Below are 23,400 nucleotides of genomic sequence, written 5' to 3'. Positions count from 1 at the left end.
ACTCCATAGGCCAAAGTTCAACGTGGGCCAAGTTCTTCGACCGTGTAACGCCTACTTTTTCAAGAGGACTCTAGATATGAATGCTGCTGTGCGTGTGTGTGTGTGTGTGTGTGTGTGTATATCAAGTTTTCGCCTTGCAACTTTTGCTTTTACTTTTGCAATGCCAGCAACGATTTTCAGTTTTAATTTTGGCTGCAATTTTTAGCTCCTTTTTAACGTGTTGTAAGCGCATATGCGTGTGTGTGTGTGTGTGTGTGTATGCGTGTCTTTCTGCCTTAAGTTCTGTTCATATCAATTTAAAGTTTTCATTTTCGTTTGTTTTCTTTTTTTTTTAACCGCTGTCGTTCAGTTGCTTTTGTTTTTCTCGCTTTGGCTTACAGCTTGTTGCATTTTCGCTCTTTTCACAGAGTTAATCACTTTACTTAATTCTTGGCTTTTCCTTTTCCTTCGTTAAAATTGTGGCCGAAGTTAAAAACACAGTTGAGCGCTGATTTTATTAAAATCTCATAAAACTACGTCAGCGTAAATAATAAAGTTGTTGTCATTTTGTATTTTCAGTACGTAATTACTTTATTTTACTTTGCATGTGTATAAATTGTTCATCGTTGACTTTTTCTTCTCTTTTATGTCAAAAAAAATGTTCTCATGAAACTTTTTTAAATACTCGTATTTCACGAATATTTATTGAAAAATTTCTTTAATTAATATAAAATTTATAGAAATGTAAAAATACTGATAATTGAATAACTCTTTATGTACAAAATCAATAAATTTATTATGTTTAGAAAGCACATAATAAATAAAAAGAAATATGTTATCATGAAACTTTTTTAAATAGTCGTATTTCACAAATATTTATTTAAAAATTCCTTTAAATAATATATAGTTTATAGAAATGTAAAAATACTAATAAGCTGACAAGGATAGTTGAATTATTCTTTATATGCAAAATCAATAAATTTATTATGTTTAGAAAGCACATTTTCAAGCAAATAAATGCAATTCACTCACTTGATTTATAGTTAAACCTTTAAAATCATCTTTAAAAAAAAATAAAATTTGTTTATGCCGGATATATAAGGAATGCAGATAAAGAAATGGAAATAATACACCTATATATCCAATTTAAGAATGTACTTGGATGTAAGTACTTTTATGTGTATGTGCCAACTCAGGACCTGGCTGGCTATATAAGCTGAATGACAACAACAACAACAACAACTGCAACTGCAACTGCAACTTTGGCGTTGACTGTAAAAAGAGCACTCGAGTGCAGCTTATTTTCTTAGGCTTGCATTATTCACGAGCATTTTCATTGATGATGCGAAACGACAACAACATCAGCTTACAGGACATTTGGGACAGGTACAAACTGCTACGTAGTCCTTCTGGAGACACGCACTCAAAACACACACACACACACACACACAGAGAGGAAGATATGCAGTCTCTTAAATTAGCTTTAAGTTAAGTAAGTAGCTGCAACGAGTGTTTTGCTTAGTTACTTTTTGCTCTCCACTTGGATAAGTGCAAGCGGTAGCAACTTGAAATGCAAAAAAAAAAAAACAAAAATAATAACACAAACAAAAACAAAACAAAAAGCACATGAGAAATTTCCAACTGACTGTAAAAGTCCCGGTCCAGGCTGTACATATAAGCTGCATGTTGCCCATGCATATCCAAGACGAATATTTTATTTTTTTGGCGAACATGTCCAAGTTTGTGACTTTGTTGGCAAAAGTTTGGCCAACCGCCCTGGACCGCCCCATTTGATTACAAGCTTTTTATTAGCTGCCCAAAAGCAATTTGAATATGTTCATGTCCTAGTCAATCCCTTAGCATGACCTTTTTTTCAACGCCTTCAAGCGTTTTATACTCATGACAGTTTGCAAAGTAATTCAAAAAAAAATAAAATAAAAAAAAATAAGTTACTTGCAGCATCGTATTTTGTGCTGCAGCATAAGTTGATGCTATTATCTGACAAGCCGGACGATCACAGCAATAATACGAGTAACAATAATAAAAATAAATGCATTTCGCAATGTACTCATGTCTTCGTTAAGTCTACAAAATAATAACTAAAGCAAACCTTGAGTTTATCTAGCAGTAATACAATTTGGCTATATTTTGTCATCTTTTTCTTAAAAAATAAAATGAATATCACTTTTTAATATGAGCGAAATAATTTTGGTTTGCTAGTTAATTAACCTGACTTAGATTTCGTTGTCTACGTCATAAATAAAATAAAATTGAATAAAATTGATTTGATGAAAATTTTGAAATAGGTTTGTCTTGATTTGGACTGCAAGCCACAAAAATTTTGTTAAAGGTTCGTTTCGACGGTTTAAACCATAGAGCAAGATTTAGTTTGGTTCGCGAAACGGTTTATGTGCCAACTGAACCCAAGTTTTGGGTTCGAACCACGGCTCAATTTAATACAAAAAAAAAAAATTTTTAATGCTTGAACTTTTTTTTGACTTTTTTAAACTAGCTAAATTTAGAATTAAAAAAAGTTATAATTTAGATAACAATCTGAATTTATTAAAAGATTTTAATATGACTTATCTTTAGTTAGGATAAAATTTGACTAAAGTTATGACAGTTTAAAGTTTTTGAAGAAGCATCAAGGCAAAGGGTGGAAAAATTATTTTAAAAAAAAGTATTTTGATGCAGAATCAAAATAGATGTCAAATAATGGTAAAATTGACATTCCGCAAAAAAAAATCGGTTATGATTTGACAAAGTTATAACAGTTAGAAGTTTTTGAAAAAGTGTCTAGTATGAAAAAAATTAACAGTGATGGAAAAAACCAAAGTAGAGTTGAGCTGTTTAAGTAGTTGAAAAGAGCTTCGATGTATTTTACATCATTAAATTACACTTGCTATTGGGATCTAGTGGAATTGATATAGAGATGAAAAGATTATATGCCTATTACATCGCATAACATATCCATTCCCTACATTTACAGAGAGCACAATTATTTAGTTTGCATAAATGTGCATACATTATATAAAAATAGGTGTGTTTTTCTATCATCTGCTATACCATAAATATTTTGTGGTAAGTTCATATTTTCCTATGTTTAAACAAAGACAGCTTTGTTATGTATTTTGATATATTTATACATTTTTTTATATACAAGTACACTTTCACCGTCATAGAATCATGATTCGCTTAAGCAGACACACATGCACACACACACACACACACATGCAGAGGCAGAAAACAAACACACGCATACATATACACACACTCCACAGCATAGATGTAACAGCCTCGATTACACTCCCAGCGGGCTGTAGTCATCCGAGAGGAAAGTTTTATTATCAGCTGCGTTTGAGAGGCAACAGAAGCAACGACAGCAACAACAGCAGCTCATAAAATATGTTTCCCATCACAGCATTGTTCGGTGTATTTTGATGTTGTTGTTGTTGTTACTTTATTCTTCATTTAACAGCTTGCCCCGCGGGAGGTGCCCACCGCATTGGGCATTGTTTTTTTTTTGTTTTTGGTCGTGCCTCTCTGTGCTGCCCTTTTTTATTAGTCGCTGCTTTTGGGCTTATTATATTTTGCTTTTACACTCATTTAAACCATTTTACAGTAATTTTGCTTATAGCTAATTTTAAGCTATTGACCCCCCCCCCGACATTAACATGGTCCGTGGCATTCTGCGGTTTTGTGACAGACCGACCCCAAGGCCACGCCCCCATTCCATTGCTGCCTTATTTGTTAGTGCCTTTTCTTTTGGCTTTTCATTATCTGAATAAAACTCAAAGTACCAGATTGGGGTCTGTATTATATTTTAGTAGTCGGTAAGAGCACAAATATTTTTTTTAAAAGTAGTACAGATAGGGAATATATAATATCTGACAACTAGTGCAGGGTATCTGCTGGTCGTACACACTTGACTTAACAATTTCATTTGTTTACGACAGCTATTTGTCCACTGAGAACTGTAAGCGGACTTAAGTTATGCTTTGAGTTCGCTGCGCCACAAAGTAGTCAACATAATTCAGCTAATTTTTTATTTATTAAACTTTTGGCATCTATTAGCTGGCAATGGCACAAAACTTTCACTTTATAAATTGACAATTTGTTTTGCGTGTTGAAATTATTATCTATATTTCATATAGTCAACTGGGGAATAGAAATCAACAGCTGAGAGTTGAGCAAAGTTCTACATTATTCAAGAAGTTGGCAACCAAATTCAACATTTAGCCGACTGAAAACATGGCCAGGAGCAGGATCTTTGTCACCTGAGGTGCGAAAAAAAAAAAAGAATAATTTATTTTGTGCGGAATTTGTCGTAGACCAAGCAATCTGGTAGCTTGTGCAGCTTAAATGCCGTGCTGGGGTTAAGCTATACAGCAGCAACAACAACAACAACAACAATAACAGCAAGGAAAACAATGAAAATGACCACAAAAGCTTCTCGAGTCGCATGGCAGAGCAACAAATTCTAATATTGTCATTGTCATTGTTATTGTTTTTGCCTTTAGCCGGACTCAACGAACGCACTGTGCACAGTGGACTCCAAATTGAGTTGTGTGAAAGCGGTAAAAAAAATCCGAATATAAACTTTAGCTAGCGCCGTTGGGGCCAAGCGCCAATGCGACAAAAGTCAACTGCTGCATAGGGAGCCAGGCAATAAACGATATACGATGGACGATGGACAATGGTCCTTGGAGAGATGCTCTGCGCAGTGTGAAGATATTTATGGCCACTGAACACTGGACACTGTACACCAATCGCCTTGAGGAGACTTTGTAAGCCGTTTAAGGTTCAACACGCTTCAATGCAAACGCATGTGTCGGGTCAATTGTTTTGGTCAACGTGGCGCATGAGTGATATGCACATAACGGCTTCAATAAGAGCAATATCAATTGAAAAACACCATGCAAATATGCAAATACAGCAGCAACTACAACTTGATTTCATACAAAATAAATAAACATTGCTTAAAATGTGTTACATGTGTTGGTTTTGCATTAGCAATATTTAGTATCAAAGCTCACCACAGGAATGTGCAACTTTTTTCGTTGTTTAAATTATGCATGCAACTGAACAAAAACATAAAAAAGGACACATATCTATAAATAACTGTAATAATATGACAACTTAAAAAATCTAAACATTTCACCTAACTAACAGTTGCAATATATATTTGCAATTATTTTTTTCTATTAATATTTCCAGAAATTTCCTATCAAAAGGTAAACTTATAGTACTGGGAATTTGTATAAATAAATACATGTTTCTATCTATCTTTGTATTAGCCTAACTTTAATAGCCTCTTTCACGTTTTCTCCTCAGAACTCTCTCTCCCTCTCCCTTCCCTAAAATCCGCAATTTTCCAATACCTATCGTTAAATCCCTGACCTTACTAATCCTAATAACTTGTTCTGTTACTTTATACTAGTCTAACATTCTTTCTATAATTATTAACAATACTAATCTTTATTGATCTGATTGGGTTTTTTTCCAATCCTAGCAACAAATGTTGGATCATTTAAAATTTTTGCTTACCCCAGATCTAACATCAATTTTTTTATTTTTTCTTTACAGTTCATAATTTATATTTAATTGTATTTGTATTTGTAATCTTTAATTTAATTTTTATACTTGGTAATTTTTTCTTTGCCGACTGCTTTTAGTCGTGCATAAATAAATAAATAAATAAATAGCCTATTTACCTGTTTATCTTCCATTTTTATTATATTGAAGAGATCTATTATTACAGCTTTTTTTACTTGACTGATCCGATGCAGTACAGGATCCACAAATTATCCATTCCTCGGTTAATCTACTTCAGCAAGTTGTAGTGCTAGTCGTAAGTATATTTACCATTGGCAAATCAATAGCCGTTTGACAGACTTACACAAACAAAGATACTCTCACACACACACACACACACACACACGAAGAAATAAACACACGCCCACTTGGGCGGCAGTCATTCCATTTTCATTTGCAATCTATGGCTTTACACAATGGCACATTACCTGCGATGCATTTCAAGGTTTTACAAATCACCTCCACTTTCACGTGCACTCAACTTGTGCGTTGTTTACAGCACTTGCAACTGAAAATAAACTTATTTCAAGCTAATTAAACAATAAAAGCGCTAGAGCGCAGACCCAAAAGCAAATGGAATAATAAAAACCAAGAAAAGAGTGCACACGTGGAGAATTACTAAAATATACATTACTAAAATATACCCTGTTACAGCGCTGGGAATACTGATTACATTTTTTTTTTTCGATTATATATTTTTACTTAGTTGAATGCTCCCAGCAAAAAATAATGATATTATAGATTTAGTTGAGTTATCACGTCTACAGTAAATTACTTTGAAAATGCTTCAATTTTGTCTTAACTAGTTTTTGGATTAATTGTACTTTTAGTTGAAATTTTCCAGTTGACATTTAAATTGTTAGAAAATTCAAGCTTACAATAAATTATAACTGGTACTGGTTTATGTTCCAGCATCAGCAAATATTTATTTATTTATGTCCCTACCAGTACCATTTTACTTGACATTTTTTCAAAGCATTTAAAATTTACTTGGGATTTTTCTTACCAGCACATTTTTAATTGGGATATTATACTTCAGCATATTATTTCGTGAAATTTTATACTGCAGCAAATATTTAATTGGAATTTTTTTATTCCCAGCATATTTTTTCTTGAGTTTTTTTATATTCTATATTTAGTTGACATATTTCATCTCTAGCATATTTTTACTTTAGATGTTATAGAATTCCGGAAAGAGATGGAGTTTTCAGTATTCCCAGCCCAGCCCTGTTATCAATAGAAATATAATACAATATAAGTTGTTATACGTTATCTTCACTATATATATAATTTAATTGGGATATTTTATCTCCAGCATATTTTTACTTGAGATTTTGTATTCAAGCAAATATTTACTTGACATATTTCATCTCTAGCATATTTTTACTTGAGATATTATAGAAATATATTATAGAAAGAGCTAGAGTTTTCAGTATTCCTAGCGCTGTCCTATTATCACTAGAAATATAATACAATATAAGTTGTTATACTTTATTTTCAATATATATTTTTTATAAATTGAATACTCTTAGCTGAAATATGTAAACATTTGATATACCTGTAAAATTAAGAACTCAATACTATTCTTAACAATTCGTTTAAATACCCTATTTTAGTGTTTTGGTAGTTGCAGGGCAATAAGATGGGAAAGCAAATTGAAAGGCGAATGCGCGCGCGTCCAAATGAAATTTAGCAAATAGGAGCGAGAACGGGGAGGCGACTGCGAGGGCGTGGCTCTACCTGTGTCTCTCAAGCTGACGCTGACAGCGAACAAACCCGCGGGACTTGCGAGCGCACAAAAGTAGGCAACAAAGACGAAGCGACGAAGTGGCGCGGTGATGCTGCAATTTAATTTGTATTGTTAGCTGTTGTTGATGCTGTTGTTGACGTTGCAGCTGCTGTTGTTACTGTATTTGTTGTTGCTGTTGTTGTCGACACAATTGCAGCCGCATCAACTTGATGATGATGATGATGAATCCACTTAAGCGCCAGTTACAGCGTGAGGTACAGGTAGCATTTGGCACAGCAGTCGTCTAATTGAACAGCAAAAGGATCTCGTGTGTAAGCCAGGCTCATGTGCAATATTGAAGGACTAAAGCAGAGGCTTTGTTAATCTAAAGTAGTTCATTTAATTATTTTTATTGCCTGTCAACAACTTCATCTAATTGGCATTTATTTCAGCATGTCGCATGCATCTGTTTCTATATATGTATATGTATATAATTGCTGTTGGTGTGTGTGTATAAACTTGATTGAAATGCTAAAGCGTTGCGAACGTCAGACGCTAATCGCGGCACATACGCTTCGATGGTGGCTCCTCTTCGGTGGGTGCAATCGACTGCAACAGGGAACAGTTTGTATGGCTGCCAAACAGTGTGAGCAGCAATGCAACACCATAGCCTGTGGCACGTTCGCCCTGCAACAGATAAACAACAGCATTGATAGTGATGGATACATACGCACTCTACGTGTATTGGCATGTTAATTACTTACACAGTGAACGGGTGATGCCATGTCCACATGCATCCAGACGCCAGGATAATCGAAGCCCAAATGAGCGGCCACAAAGAGGCCAGCGCAGGAGGATAGCGCATTTTGACGATCCTGTAAACCAAAGCAGGAAATTCAGTTAGAAAACCAAAAAAAAAACCTTAACAACTTCATTGAAAATGCAACAAGTACAATACAAAACAGTCAGTTTTATTAAAAAGCATTCAGGATTAATCTATTGAATCTCTCTACTGGCATACTTATATATCTCTCTCACACTTATACTTATACAAATGCATATATAAATGTGCTAATGCCTAAATTATATGCCTAGCAATGTCAGTTACCCAGAAGCGGAAGCTGTCGCTCTGCTAACTTGAACGGAAATTACATAGCTTAAATGGGAAAACATAAAATGGTACAATAACCTTACAATGGGCACTTTTAGATATATTAATTAATATATTTTAGCCAGCAATAATTATTATTATCAAGGCTGCAAACCGGTTCTGAACCGATCCTCGTTGAACCGGTTCGGTTCAGGTTTTTAAGCAGCCTGAACCGGATCATGAACCGAACCCTTGAAATTATTTACTTTGCGAACCCGAACCTAAACCGAACCGCTTTCGAAAATAATAGGTTCGGTTCGAAAAAAAATAATTACATACATTTTATAGTTTTCTAATATTACGCAATTATTTGAGACTTTGGATTAAAATAAGTCTTATTTAAATTTTCAAATAAATTAAAATAATCATCAAAATTTAGTTGATTTAAAAAAAAAAATTTTTTAACAAAATGTAGAGAAAATTGTATAACAATAAAAATATTTTTTTGTATGAAATTGAACCAAAGTTTGAACCGTGGGTTCACGCGGTATACAAACCAATTCGCGAACCGAACCGATGTCTTGCACTATGTTTCGAGCCGCCGAACCGAACCTTTAACAACATTTTGGAGGTTTGCAGCCTTGACTTAAATACATTTTTTTTTATAAACATTCAGACAAAATACAGGCATATGGCAAATGAAAACCTTTGACGTCTAAGTATGCGTATTAGGCCCACAGTGCACAGTGGCAGATACATACATGCAGCCAAAAATATAAGTGTATTTATAAAAAACGTATGCCATCATTTTATTGAAGTGTGCCCAACTCAAAGATACTCTGTAACTGTTAAGCTGAAGTACATTAAAATATATACAATATATACGAAGATCAAATTAAAGATGTCTTGATGTAAATTCGAGTATATATGTTATAACTACATGAGTATATGTGTCTTATAGGGTAAGGAATGACGTCTTAAGCTCGTTACGTAACCAGTCTTATTCAATATAAGAACAGCCAGCTAGAAGGCGACTGAAGCAACAGTGGACAGCAAAATAAACGCCTTACACGGAAAATTGCATGACAACGCGATATGCCCAAAATGAAAATCACACACACACACACACACATACACACATGTATAACATGAAAAGACTTTCGGTTAGTCGTCGTGCAACGGAAGTTGGTAGTCTATTGCAGAAAAGCAAAGATTTCTATTCACATGTTGTTGTGGTTGTTGTTGTTGTTGTTGTTGTCGTTCTTGATGCTTCAACTGATTCTGACGGTTTTACAGCTTAGAAAACCAAAGCTGCTTTTGTTGTCAAACTTGAGAATCGCTGCAAAAGTTTAGTTTCATTTGCAGACAAACTTTAAAATCTATTGACAAGGAACCCACCCACTAATCTTATTCAATTGATGAATGTGGGTGTTTATTGTAAGTGAATCGAACATTTTAGAATGTTATCAACAGCGTCCAATTAAAATGAGTACCTAATTACAAGACATTAGAGCCGAACTTAATGCAATTGAATCACAGATAAGAAACAGGAGAATCCTATAGTTTCCATATATTATCAAGGCTGTAAACCTCCAACATTTTGTTAAAGGTTTGGTTTGGCCATACAGCAAGACATCAGTTTGGTTCGCAAATTGGTTTATATACCCTAAGGTTTGTGTTCAAACCTTGGTTCAATTTCGTACAGAAAATTATTTTTTTTGTTACATTTACTCTACATTTTGAACTAATTACATTAATATTACATTACATTACAGAAATAAAAGTTTTGTGATAATTTAATTTTTTTTTTTTTTGATTGAAATATGACTTATTTTAATCCGAAGTTTCAAATAATTGCGTAATATTAGAAAACCGTTAAGTTTATGAATTTTTTTTCTTGAACCAAATCTTTTATTTTAGAAAGCGGTTCAGTTTAGATTCGGGTTCGCAAAGTAAATAATTTCAAGGGCTCGGTTCATGATCCGGTTCAGGCTGCTTAAAAACCAGAACCGAACCTCGTAGAACCGTTTTGGTTCTGGTTTTTAAGAATATTTGCAGCCTTAAATATTATACATATTAAAGAATGACAATCAGACAAAACAATATAAGGTAAAGCTTCAAAAAGGACTTTAAAAAAAAGCCAATGAAAGATTTCTAATTAAATGTGAAACAATTTGTTAATTGTAAATGTTCAGGGTTCAACACATTCACTTACATTTGTTCATATATGGATATGGGGCTAAACGAATGGATTCGAATCAGTTTAAATCAGCTCATTCATCCAAATGGGACAGAACCTACGCGCTGTCATCAATAATGGCAAACATTTGTCAACATAATGTCATTAGCATTGATTGCATTGCACGACGGCATTGATTGTGTGAACCTTTTGTAAATAGGCGAGCAGCTAGGCACACATAGCCACACATCAAGTTTGCCAATGGGTCGGCAACTAATTGCGGTTAGGTACGTGACCAAACCCAAACTTAAACCCAAACCCAAACCCAAATCCAAACCTCGACCCAGGCACAAAACCCACTCGACCCGCCACGTGTGACACATACGAGAGAATCGATGGCAATTTTTGATGCGATGGCATTCAGCATTGAAAGCGACTCGTCTCATTTACGATTAACGTGCATTTTAATTAGCAGTCAAAATTATCGCGCAACATTGCCTACATTTAAGCTATCATTAAGTAGACGTCGCACCTGCATCCTCTATAATCAGCAACTTGCCCTGAATACATAATCGAAATTACATTTCACTGATCTTAATTGCATATCACGTTTGAAATAATCTGCAACATCTTTAATATGCCAATATTCCATAGACTTTAAATACTTAAATACTGAGCTCTTTCTGTTCTGCAATTTCTTATTACTTATTTTCATTTTCTTCAGAAGATCTGTGATTTTGTGGCATATACAAAAGAATAAATGTTAAAATAAAACAATAGAAAAAAAGGTAAAATGAAAATGTTAATTAAAAAGAAGAGGGAACACCAAATTGCGGAGTAAATAGTAAAGCAAAGAAAATAATTGTACATATGTAGCAGAAAACACGAAACCAATAAGTAAAGCAACTAGTTATTATACGTATTTCCTGTCAAATCAAGTTAAAGTTTTAATCAAATACTGAAAATAAGAGTGCATGATAGAAAATAGTAATGAAATGTGCGAATCTTAAAGCTTGTAAATCCCACAAAAATTATTAAAACTGCTTAAAAATTAAAAAAAAAATTTAAGAACAGCCTTTATTGTAGAAATGTCATTCGAGAAATATTGAGTAAAGTTTTTATAATAATTTTTCTCGTAACTGAGAACATAAACTGTCTGCGATTAACTTACTGTTTACCCAAATGATAGAACTGACAGTCAGAGTCTTTAAAGGCAGCAACACTTAAGCAAATCATGATACTTGAGCAAGATTACATCAATGACAGGCGTAACACTTGCCACGCAAACCTTAGCGAGTTCCGTGCACCCCTTCAAGAGGGGTGAACTGACGCCCTGACGCCCTGACGCCTTGAGGCATCAATGTACGAGTACGAGTACGAGTATTGGATGCCTTTGACTGGTTTCAGTATCAATTACACATTCATTGGATGGGCGTGAGACGACGCGCCGCGGCGTCCTAAGGATTTGCACAGACAGTTGCCGGTTGACGGTTGAAGCCTGAATCGATGCTTGGGCACGCTAAAAGCGACAACCGTTTTTATTCAATTCTCCACGATGACGCAGCGCTTTAAAAAAGTTTATACCCCAAAGGCAGTGAGCACGGAGAAGGCAAAAGAGCAAAAGAAAAATATTCGAAATATTCAATGCGAACGGCAACGTTTTTCTTCTTCTTTTATTTTCTTTACATTTTTTTTTTTCTTTTTCCTAAGAGACGTGCAAAAGTTGAACGGAAACCAACACATAACAAGCGGAAAGATTTGTGTTAACAAAGTCGCCGGAGTTGCAGGAGTTGCCGGAGTTGCCGCCCCTCTAAGTAGGCAACGGAAATCGCGGGCATTGCGCAAATTACGTGACTTACGGCTCGCCTGACGTCCTGACCGGGGCGGGACTTAAAATCTGCATTTAAGCCACTGAACCACTAAGCCGTAGCATTATTTATAAACTGTTGGCATTATTTAATCAAGAGCACAACGAACACAAACAAAACAAATACCATATTTGGCGCCTTGAGGTCGCAGCGTAACCATAAAAATACAAGAGCATTAAAAAACAAACTTTGGGCGCATAAAAAGTTCAATTTAATTCATTAAAAACGTAAAAAGTCGCGAAACAATTGAATTTAAAATGCTGCCGCTTAATAAAAATTTACCAACAATTCAAACGAAAAAAAAAACACAAAAAAAACAACAAAATTCAAAAAGAAAGCAATTACGCATACGCCGCATAAGCCACACAAAAGACACTGCAACACGTTGCTTCTCCGCTCGCTCGATGGGTTTATCTAAAATTCATGCTCTCTGGCCTGAACTGCTGCCAGCTGAATTTTACGATTTAACATAAAAATCAATTACCAACAATGGTAAAATTTCACAGTCATAAAATTTGACTGACTTACTTGACGGCGATGGTGTCGCCGAAGAGCGACTAAAATTTGAGAAACAATTTTAAATGTTTAAAGCATTTTATTATATTATTTCTCTTTCGGTCTTTTCATTTGCGTACTAGTGAAAGTTAATTTTTGTATTAAAATTCGACAAATAGTTTTAATTTTACAATTATAACCGCAAAATTCCAGGAAAAACTGAAACAACGTTGAAAGAGAACTTCCATTGGCAAAAAATATTTATAAATTGCTACAAACACAAGTCTGTATAATCTTTTTTTACTATCATACAAACGAATTTACTACAATCACAATACAAGTCAGAAAATGACGTATAATAAATTGCAGTCAGTTTTGAGTAAGCCAGGCTAATAGGGAAACTACCGTAAGCTAAATACACATTCTATAGAGCCAACAGCAGCTTGTCAAAATGAGCCAGCGATAGATAGGGGGAAAAAAGCAGTTTCCACAAAGCACCGCCAACCGCTAACAACACTCATAATCCGTCCATTTAGTGGAAAACTAGCATTGGCTGCCAAAGCAAAAAAAACCATGTAATTTAAACGCAACTCGTGGGAATTTCCCTAGTAACGCCAAAAACGAGCACAAGTCCAATTTGTATACTCTGTAGCCACAAAAATGCGTAGAAGGAAAGGCATATTTGACATAATTTGTCAATGAGTCAAGTTGGCCAAATTGGGGCACTTCAAAACTGTCTACAGGGTATCGTACAGTCGAGTAAATTTAGCGCATTCTTACACTGTTAAAAAAAAAAATTTTAAAATCAAGATTTTGGGCTCAAAACTAAGATTTTTGGTCTAAAAAATGCGTCGAGATCTTAAATCTTAAATCTTAAATTAAGAGAACACATCTTGATTTTAAGAACATTTTAAATAAGACCAACTTTTTATTTTAAGAATAAAAGTTCTTAAAATTAAAATCAAAAAATTAAATAAATAAAAATTATTTTTTTTTTTATTTCTTTATTTATTTACATTTTACTCTGTTTTAGTAATTTTGTAAATGTTATTTTAATTTGTTAAGAGAGGCCCTCTTGCCTAACAATTTAAGATTTTTATTCTTATATTAAAAGTTTAAGATTTATAGATTAATAATCTTAGTTTTAGTAGTTTGTTCTTAAAAAAATCTTATTTTTAGAACAAAATATTTAAGACGAATGTGCTTGATTTTAGAAGTTGGTCTTTTTTTTCAGTGTATACGCTTTTTGTGGGCTTCGCTCGATTCACCTTTTTCGCATTTAACGTGGAATGCATTTTGAGTTAAAAACACTTTATCACAGGCACATTGACAAAGTGCGCGATGTCACATCAAATGCAGGGACAACAGGGACTTGTTTTTTTTGTCACTGGAGACAAAAACAACGAGCGTCAAAGTGGTCGAAAAATCAAACAGTCAAGAGCAAAACGTGTGATGTGGAGTTAGTTGGGAAGGGGCAACTCAAGTGGCAAGTTCATCTGATGGATGCGGGGTACGAGTGGTGCAGGTAAATGTGGCAGGTAGCCAATGCCAATGCTGCCACACCACTTGACCTCTCTGGCACCTACGCACCCAGTCAATCGGCAGGCGGTGGGCGGTGGGCGGTGGGCGGCAGACGGCGGTCGGAAGGCGTCAGAGTTACCCGACAGTCGCCCATGGCCATGGCGTGACAATGATGAATGACCATTGATCCGAAGCGTTTTAGATGTACAATAAGGTAACTCGATTTGGTTGCTGTTGTGGTGTAGCTTGAGGCTCCACACACTACACCACATCCGAACCATTACTTTATCCAAGGGCTGCCAACGTAGATTGAACGCCAAAGTTTTTGATACATGTGAGGCAGAAGAACATGTGCCAGTCTTCTCTCGTGTGTGTGTGTACAGCCTGGGTATAGTAAATCACAGTAATACTAATCAATCTTTAAACCGAACATGACGTCCATCATTTTTCGCAACATTGCGACGGTCAAAAGAATACCAACATTGAGTAAAGTTAATTAAAAATCTGTGTAACATATTTGCAAAACCAACCCATACATAAACTACATCTGTTTGAGTGTGTGAGTGTGTATGTGTATGTGTGTGTGAGTGTGGCTGTATTTCGGCTGTGTCCATTATACAAAATTTCGTTGCAAGTTATTTAACACTTAAGCCACAATGTGGCTTTAAATTGTCTATTGATTCTCATATTAAGTATACGTATAGAACATGCTTAAAATAAGCATTATTCTTAGCTGATTGCACTTGAAATTCCACACTAAATGGCTGCAAACCAAAGAAATTAAATAATTTGGGTTTATTTGTGGCTTAATGCTTGTGTAATGTTTTGAAATCAATTAATAAATGCGAGGCATTCGAACATTTAAAGATTAACAAAACTCAAAAGATCTTTAAATATTTACAGTATTGAATCTACCGTTTTATTTGATTATATATATGCATATTTAAGCTAAAAAATTTATGCTAAAATGACTCTTACTTAACAACTGTTTAAAAAGTTCCTAAGTTCTGATATAATAATAATATTTAAATAGAAATAGAGCAGTAACTTTCAGCATTATGTGATATCAGTCGCAAAAAAAAGCTGCCTTCATAACGATAAAGGTTTTAAAAGAACATTTAGCTGATATTTTCTAGTCTGCTGTTAGTTTGCAATCAACTGCCACATTTTTTTGTGCCAACTCAGACAAGAAAGCTGGCAAAAAGCCGCATGAAAATCGACTTTTTCTAATATGACGTTGTGTGTGTGTGCGTGTGTGTGTGTGTATGTATTGTTTGATGTGTGTGGATGAGTTTCGTTGTCAATTGTTCGGTTTTTTTTTTTTGTGCTTTTTGGATACTTACCGCTGCAGAGTTTTTCATATCAGCGACGGCCGATGCAAATTCCGAGAAATGCAATTCGGGACTATAAATAATGGGCGCCAATAAATCGCCGGATTTACGTCCGGCTTGCAATGCCTTTGCCTCCCATGGCTCCGAGTTTGTCAATATGGCACCATGATATTTGCCTGTTGCTATACCCTGAAAAGACACACACAGAACATAAAAACCGAAAGTGAGTAAAGGATCTAATTTAAAACGAAGCAAGAGAGTTATTTCTTTAATGTGAGGCCATTTCGACCGATAGTAACACGCAATATTCAACAAAAGTCGAACAATAAAAACAGTATTGAAACCAACATTGCTAAGTTGGCTAAACCGGATGGCTGAAGGGTCTGGATGTTCTACCCATCAGAAAGTTGCCAGGCAGGGCAGCCAAGCGGCGATGCATGGTTGCCACCGAAAATTGTAAGCTTCCGACGCAACCAACAATAAAAAGGTGCAAGGTTATTTAGCACAAGCAACACCAACAGCATCAGGACCACGAACGGTATTAGCCAAGGACTGCAAGGACGGCGCGTGTTGAACTACAGCTGGACAAATGAAAGTAACACACACACAAACACATACACACACACAACAGCAACGACAGTAATAACAACAACAATGGGTACAACAAGCAGCAGCAACATAAAATGTAAAAGCACAAAAGTGTTGGCTGCTGTTTTGTTGCTTGTTATAAAATACCCTATATATTTTGTACATGCAACGGGGATATTTGCTTGCGTTTAACAAAAAAAGAAAAAAAAAAAGCGGACTATGTTAGAATCAAGCCTGCAAACCTGTTCTGAACCTAACCTCGAAGAACCGGTTCAGTTCGGGTTTTTAGGCATCCTGAACCGGATCATGAGTCGAACCCTTAAAATTATTTACTTTGCGAACCCAAACCTAAGCCGAACCACTTTTTAAAATAAAAGGTTCGGCTCGAAAAAAAAATATTTACATAAATTTTATGGTTTTCTAATATTACGCAATTATTTGAGACTTCGGATTAAAATAAGTCATATTTGAATCTTCAAATAAATTTAAATTATCATCAAAAATTGATTTCTTAAAATGTAAAATGTCTCATTTTTATAGGTTTTTTGAAGTTTTGAATTAAGGCACATTTTTAATACTAGTAAGTTTTAATAAAAGAAATTTAAAGTGTTAAATTTAAAAACTATTTTTTAACTTCTTCTGATACACTTGTAAATTTTGATCTCAAAAAACTCATTTGCCGTCATTCAGTGAATTTGATCAATAAGGACTTGCAAGGATTGTAAATGTTTCATTTTGAGATTTGTGCCAGCAAGAGAATACAAAATTTGATTTGAATCGATTAAATATTGATTTTATGCCCAGGGTATTTGCCAGTCAAGATTCAAAATATATTGCAAGTACTTTTTTTTTTTTGTTACATTTTTGTTTTTGTTGCTGCAGTCGCAGTTGCGCCAATGTTGGCAATTAATATTATTGCATGTTGCAGAAGTGTACTGCAATTTGTTTATCTGTAGGTGTGTGTGTGTGCTTGTGTGTGTGTGAGAGAGAGAGCGCGTGTGCAATGAAATTAAACACAACAAGCGTCAAAACAAATTCTAAACAATTTTGCTGCAAATTAAATAGAAACATAAAATGTTGCCTGCTTTTCATTAACGGTTTGAGAGTGGACGCCAAAGTAGTTGACTTTTTTTTTTTTTTGTTTAAACTGTCCTAGAACAAGGCTCCCCAGTTAGCATTGACTTCACTTTGCTGTCCTGTTCTGTTCTGTTCATATTCCTGACCAGTTTCGATTTATTTCCCATCGAACCACAAATAACGCAAATTGGCATCATATTTTAAGCAAATTGCATCCAAGATTTATGGTAATTGTGCGCCATCGCAGCAATGCCTCCTCCTGCATTGGCAGCCTCAATGCCAACCCCAACCACAATTCCAGCCAACTTCAGTTCCCACCAAACTGGCGAGAACCGCAAAACGGGTTTGCTTCGTTGCCTTTGTTGTTGTTCTTGTGCACACGCGGTGTTGTTGGTGGTGGTGGTGTTGGCTGCTTCTGCTGATGCTGCTTCAAGTTGCCGCCAAAAAACCAAATTTGCAATTTATTTTTGCCAATTAACCTCGTGACTTTTATAAAGCGTGGCATAAATTTTGTATTTACGAACGCAAGAAAAATGCACACTACGGATAAATTGTGTACAATTCATCAGAAATAGAAACTGCAAACGAAACTACTTTCGACACTGGCTTGAAAAACTTGTTTAGAAATCAAAACTTTAAAGAAAAACAAGTGGGAAAAGCTATAGTCGAGATTCCGACCATAAGACCGTTACTTATTTCAATATATAAAAGTACTTTAAAGAAATTACTACCTTATAAAAACTACTGCATAATTTGAGGTGATTGTATTGAAATAATAACTTTGTTAATAACTTTGGTTAGCTATTACTCTCGTTTTACTTGTCCGATCTTGCTGCGGTTAAGTGATATTATAGATAATATTAATATATAACGTTAATTACCATAAAAACTTTATTAACTTAAAAACTGTGGGTGTGGTGGCTTTTCGCGCTTTGCGGGAGCGGAAGGGGGCGTGTCAAAAATTTAAAACGATCTTGACCTGCGTGGGGTCTATAGAAATCTGTGTGCCAAATTTGGTATCGCTATCTCTTACAGTCTCTGAGATCTTGGCGCTCACACGGACGGACAGACAGACAGACAGACGGACGGACAGACAGACATGGCTATACCGACTCGGCTGTTGATGTTGATCAAGAATATATACACTTTGTAGGTCGGAGATACCTCGTTCTCCCTGTTACATACATTCCGACGAACTTAACTTGAGAACAGTTTAAAATACAATTCAAAAGGTTTCTAAAAACATATGCGAGTAGATATAATAAATTCAACAGTCATAATGTTAACTCACTTGAGCGCCAGTCAATGTGGCCATATCGAGAATGATGTTCGCCTTGAGATCCTTGTTGGCAAAGCAAACACCATCGGCCAGCACCAAACGGCCCTCAGCATCCGTATTGTTGATTTCCACGGTACGACCAGAGTACAACGTATGAATGTCGTCGGGACTGTAAACCGAATAAATCATGTACAATCAATATATAATAAGAAATCGCCGATTTACTTACCGTGTGGCATTTGGACCCACAGAGTTTTCGGCCAAGCAGAACACCGCATGCAGGTTATCATTGAATCCACACTTGACGGCCGTATAGAAGGCACCGAGAATAGCTGCAGCTCCGCCGCAGTCTCGCTTCATGCCCGGCATTGCGGTTTTACCCTTGATGCTCAAGCCGCCGGTATCATAGACAATGCCCTTGCCCACAAGAGCAATGGTTTCCTGTGCGCCTTTGGGCTCGTGGGAGAGTACCACTAGAGCTGGTGGCACCGTCGCTGCCTTGCCCACACCGTAGATACCACCAAATCCACGTTCCTTCAGCTCTTCGCCACGTATGATCAGTGGCTCCAAGGAGAGTTCTTTGCCAAATTCGCGTATATTTTCAATAAAGTCATCAACGTTCATCTCGTTGCAGGGAGTGTCCACAATGCGAGCTGCTAAACGTATACTACGCGCCGACTCCTGCAGACAATTGAGCTCATCCTGGCTCAATGGTTTCTCTTCAATGCAGCCCTCCTTGTCAATGACAATGAACTCCACGTTGACAACCGAACGGGTAGCATCAGCATCTCCGCCATCGGCAGTTGGGGACTTGCAACCATTGCCGCCTCCCGTTTTACGGGAATAGAGGGGAAAGGCGCGCACCACAGCACAGGCGCTGGCAAAGATGTTCTCGCGCTCGCAAACCAGCACAACGCTTTCCTCATTCACATTGAGCACATGGTTCTTCACCAGACGCGTTATGGCGTGAGCCCGCGATGCGGTATTGTGTCTCGATGCCTTCAATGGCAGTGCTGCAACCGTTGCCACATCCAGATACAGTGAACACTTGTCCGTGGGCGCGGGATGCAGGCAAGCGATGGCAGTTTTGAATGTCTCCTCGGTAACTCGGGGCTCCAATTTGCTGGCCAAATGCCCAAACTTCAGCAGATTGAGATGACGCAGCTGGCCAATGATCAGCACGGGCTGCAACTGTGGATCGCTGCGGGTTAGCGATCCGTTAAATTTGATGTCCGTGGCCATCTGTAAATCGATGAAAACCAAATGTGAATATTGTTGTTAACTCTCTGTCGAATTATGTCGATGGACTTGAATACCTTAATACTTTTAATCGCCGATTTGGTCGAGTTTATGATACTCCAGACTGGCACAAAATAACGACTTTGTACTGCAAACTTGTGCACATGACACAATTTGATTGGAAGAGCTGATATCACTCCTGTTCTAATCATTTAAAGCAGTTTGTTGGGTTTCAACAGGCAAAACAATAAATAAACATATTTATTTATTGCTTGAAACATATGGTTGACATTTATTAAAAGGTTCCATTCTTATTTTACAGATTCAAATGTAGAACTTGGCACACAATTTATAAACCATTGATTAGTCACTAGTTATACTCGAATTCTAATCTATAAATAGCTTAAATACAAGTGTATGTATACAGTGAATCAATTATATATTGGCACACCAAGCAGTTAATACTATTCTGATGGGAAATTTTTGATGTAGTTTATTTCAGTGATCGCAAATAAGAGTTATTTTTACTATACAAATTAGTTTTAGCCAAAAAATCATAGTGAAACCAATAAAGGTTACGGTTTCAGTACTTTCCGAAACAACAATTTCGGTAAAAGGTTCTACTTCAGTTTTCTTCTTTCGGTATCGCTATCAGTACCGGTACACCAAATCAATTTCAAAACATTTTAAAATGTAAATAGATCCAGAGAAATTCCAGAGAATTTTTTTTAACGAACTTAATAAAATTTGAATTCAGAATAAATGTAGATGCCAAACCATGATCAAAACGACATTCCGCTTGAAAATCGCTAAAGTTTTGCCAAAGTTATGACAGTTCGAACTTTACAAGTCAAAATATTTCTTAATTTTGACATGATTTTTACAAGAAAATGAAAGGCCTCAGAATCAAGTTTAAAGTGTCGTTTTATACTAATTACGATATAAGAAGTTGATTAAAAGTAAAAACTTGAGATTTAAAATTTTGAATTTTCAAAATTTCAAAGGGGGGACCCTTACCATCAACTTAGAAACATGGCCTCGATAGTCGAAAAATAATAAATTTTTCTAAATGAACAATATTTGAATACAGAATGAATATAGTGGCCAAACCATGATCATAATAACATTCCGCTTTGTTTATATTTGCTTCGGTTTGATTCCCAGGTTAAAACCAATTATTAAATTAAAAATAACACATATTTGCGATCTTTGATTTATGTGAGGTGTGTCAATACTTTTTGTATTCACTGTATGTATATATCAGAGAACTGCAACGGGTATGTTCGAGTATGATTGAGCACCAGAGCGACAAGTTCGATCAAATCAACTCAAAGACTCGGTCGAAACGGGTTCGATCGAGTCACGGGTCTCTTTGTTTACGATCAAGTCGCGGGTATGATTTTTTTGCTTTCGAACAATTCGGGTCGAGTAGCGTTCGAGTCATACGATCTGATTTGATTGTGATTGTTTGTGAGCGTTCGTTTCGATCCGATCACGTTCGAGTAGCAGCGATCGTCATGGATCGTGATCGTTTGTGAGCGTTCGTTTCGATCCAATCACGTTCGAGTAGCAATGATCGAAATGATTTTTGAGCGTTTGTGAGCGTTCGTTTCGATCGAGTCACGAGTCATGATCGAACTTGCTGACTGATTTGATTTGATTGTGATTGTTCGAGTACGATCGAAAACGACACTGTTGATTTTGTAATTGTTTTCCTGCTTCTTCTTCTAAGTAAATGTGCGCATATATGTACATACATTTATATTTATGTAATTATATTATATTTATGTAAATGCATATTTATATGAACGCAATTATGTGCACATTTTATTAAAACTATTATTTATAATTTATTTATTTATTATTTATTATTTATTTAGTTTAAAATATTTTTTTATTTATTTAATGTCAACTTAGAATACTTTATAAAATATAAAATAAAATGATGAAAAATGTCTGTTAAAATTTTAAATTTTAAATTAAAAGTAAAATGAAAATATGAAATTAATTAATATTATAAAAGTATAATTTATTTTAAATAATTTAAAGTTTGATAGTTTTTCTAGTCTTTAAAAAAATTAAAATAGTATTATATTATTATGGGCATGTGTAATTGCATGTATGTATGTATACGCATATGTATGTACGTATGTATACGCAGCCCGTAATAAATTTTACAATAAACGTCTTAAGCATAAATACTATTGCATTTATATACATATTTACGCGCATAAATACATATCATTGCAAGCGCAAACGCTGCCACGTGCGCGCTCTGCCTCGCACATTTTCTGAACGAGTCAACTCGAGTATGATTTGATGATTGATCCGATCGTTTGAACAAAACGGGTATGAATCAAATCAAATCAACCAGCAAGTTCGATCATGACTCGTGACTCGATCGAAACGAACGCTCACAAACGCTCAAAAATCATTTCGATCATTGCTACTCGAACGTGATTGGATCGAAACGAACGCTCACAAACGATCAGCATGATTGCGGACGATTTGATTCGAACTGACCGTTCGAATCAAACGCTCAGTTCGAACGATCCGCTCCGATCGCTTGAACAAAGTGAAAAAATCACAACGAGTATGAGTCAATGTTCGAGTCTGATCGAACATCTCTTACCCGTTGCAGTTCTCTGGTATATATGTACATACATATGTATGTATACTACAGTGTCAGCAATTGCAAACGGCAATTAAACGAACAATTGGGATTGCCAGCTCCCAAATTAAACACTGACTGATAAGCGTGTAGGCAGTATAATGTTTGCGAGCGTCGACTTCGACGTCGACGTCATTAAATAGCGCAATGATTTCACAGGCGGCATGACCTTGTGGTCAAGCAATCCAAACAAGCCCAACAAGTGGGCAATACGAATACTTTGAGGGGGGGAGGCTTCGTGCATTTAAAGATTTGCTCGCCATAACGCCGACGACAAATGGAATATGCTTATTTGTGCACTCAATGGGACAAGATAGCACGGCAGATTATTTATGCAAATGACTTATGCATGTATTTTTAGAAATTAAATGACAGAGCGCTTTCGCTTTGTTCACAAAAAATACGCCCCCCAGCACCGGCATTTTATACGACCAAATCTTTATACTGTTCAACATATGTATTATAGAGAACTTACCTTTCCAGTTGACCTGCTGTTACTGTAACTACGACTGAGTATAGCTTTTATAGCCTTTGTGCTGCGCAACAAACGCATTAATTTCCACTCGCTGAAAAAACAAATTCTAGTGCCAAATTTTTGCCAATTTTTCTTTCTTTGCAATTTTTGCCGGCTATCAGGGATGGCTGAAATATCGATATGTGCAAACATCGATAGTTTGCCGCACTGCTATGCGATTTGAAGGCAATGCGACTAAAACATTCTGGCAGCGCTGGTGCTGATTACTTAACAAAATATGCATT

The 23,400-nt window shown here is 35.8% G+C and overlaps 1 protein-coding gene across 2 annotated transcripts; it reads right to left on the bottom strand.

The window, feature by feature from the left end:
• Positions 1 to 236: 236 nt before the first annotated feature.
• LOC117790703 (probable aminopeptidase NPEPL1) lies at positions 237 to 23,271 on the bottom strand. Of its 2 annotated transcripts, XR_004617998.1 has the most exons (7): positions 23,117 to 23,271; positions 18,961 to 19,973; positions 18,744 to 18,900; positions 15,800 to 15,976; positions 8,068 to 8,178; positions 7,807 to 7,990; positions 237 to 258 (listed from the first exon to the last, which is right to left on the bottom strand). XR_004617998.1 is itself a non-coding variant. In XM_034630237.1 (6 exons), exons 1-6 carry the CDS (start codon positions 23,192 to 23,194, stop codon positions 7,859 to 7,861), a joined length of 1,668 nt encoding a protein of 555 aa, XP_034486128.1. In that variant the 5' UTR covers positions 23,195 to 23,271; the 3' UTR covers positions 7,698 to 7,858. The 2 variants fall into 2 exon arrangements, 1 of the variants encoding a protein (XP_034486128.1); XM_034630237.1 differs by lacking the exon at positions 237 to 258 and having other exon boundaries at positions 7,698 to 7,990.
• Between the last annotated feature and the right edge of the window lie 129 nt (positions 23,272 to 23,400).

This window comes from Drosophila innubila, assembly GCF_004354385.1.
Source record: "Drosophila innubila isolate TH190305 chromosome 3R unlocalized genomic scaffold, UK_Dinn_1.0 2_E_3R, whole genome shotgun sequence".
Lineage (NCBI taxonomy): Eukaryota > Metazoa > Arthropoda > Insecta > Diptera > Drosophilidae > Drosophila > Drosophila innubila.
Note: the sequence above shows the minus strand (reverse complement) of the source record. Positions and strands in the feature narration are given on the sequence as shown.

Bases quoted from the DNA above. Each gene is read 5' to 3' on its own strand.
- LOC117790703 (XM_034630237.1), bottom strand. From the start codon at position 23,194: ATGCGTTTGTTGCGCAGCACAAAGGCTATAAAAGCTATACTCAGTCGT. The intron at 8,179-15,799 runs GTAAGTATCCAA...TTTGGTTTACAG, and splicing joins ATATGAAAAACTCTGCAGCG to GATCGTCAAAATGCGCTATC. The intron at 7,991-8,067 runs GTAAGTAATTAA...TATCTGTTGCAG, and splicing joins TGGCATCACCCGTTCACTGT to GGCGAACGTGCCACAGGCTA.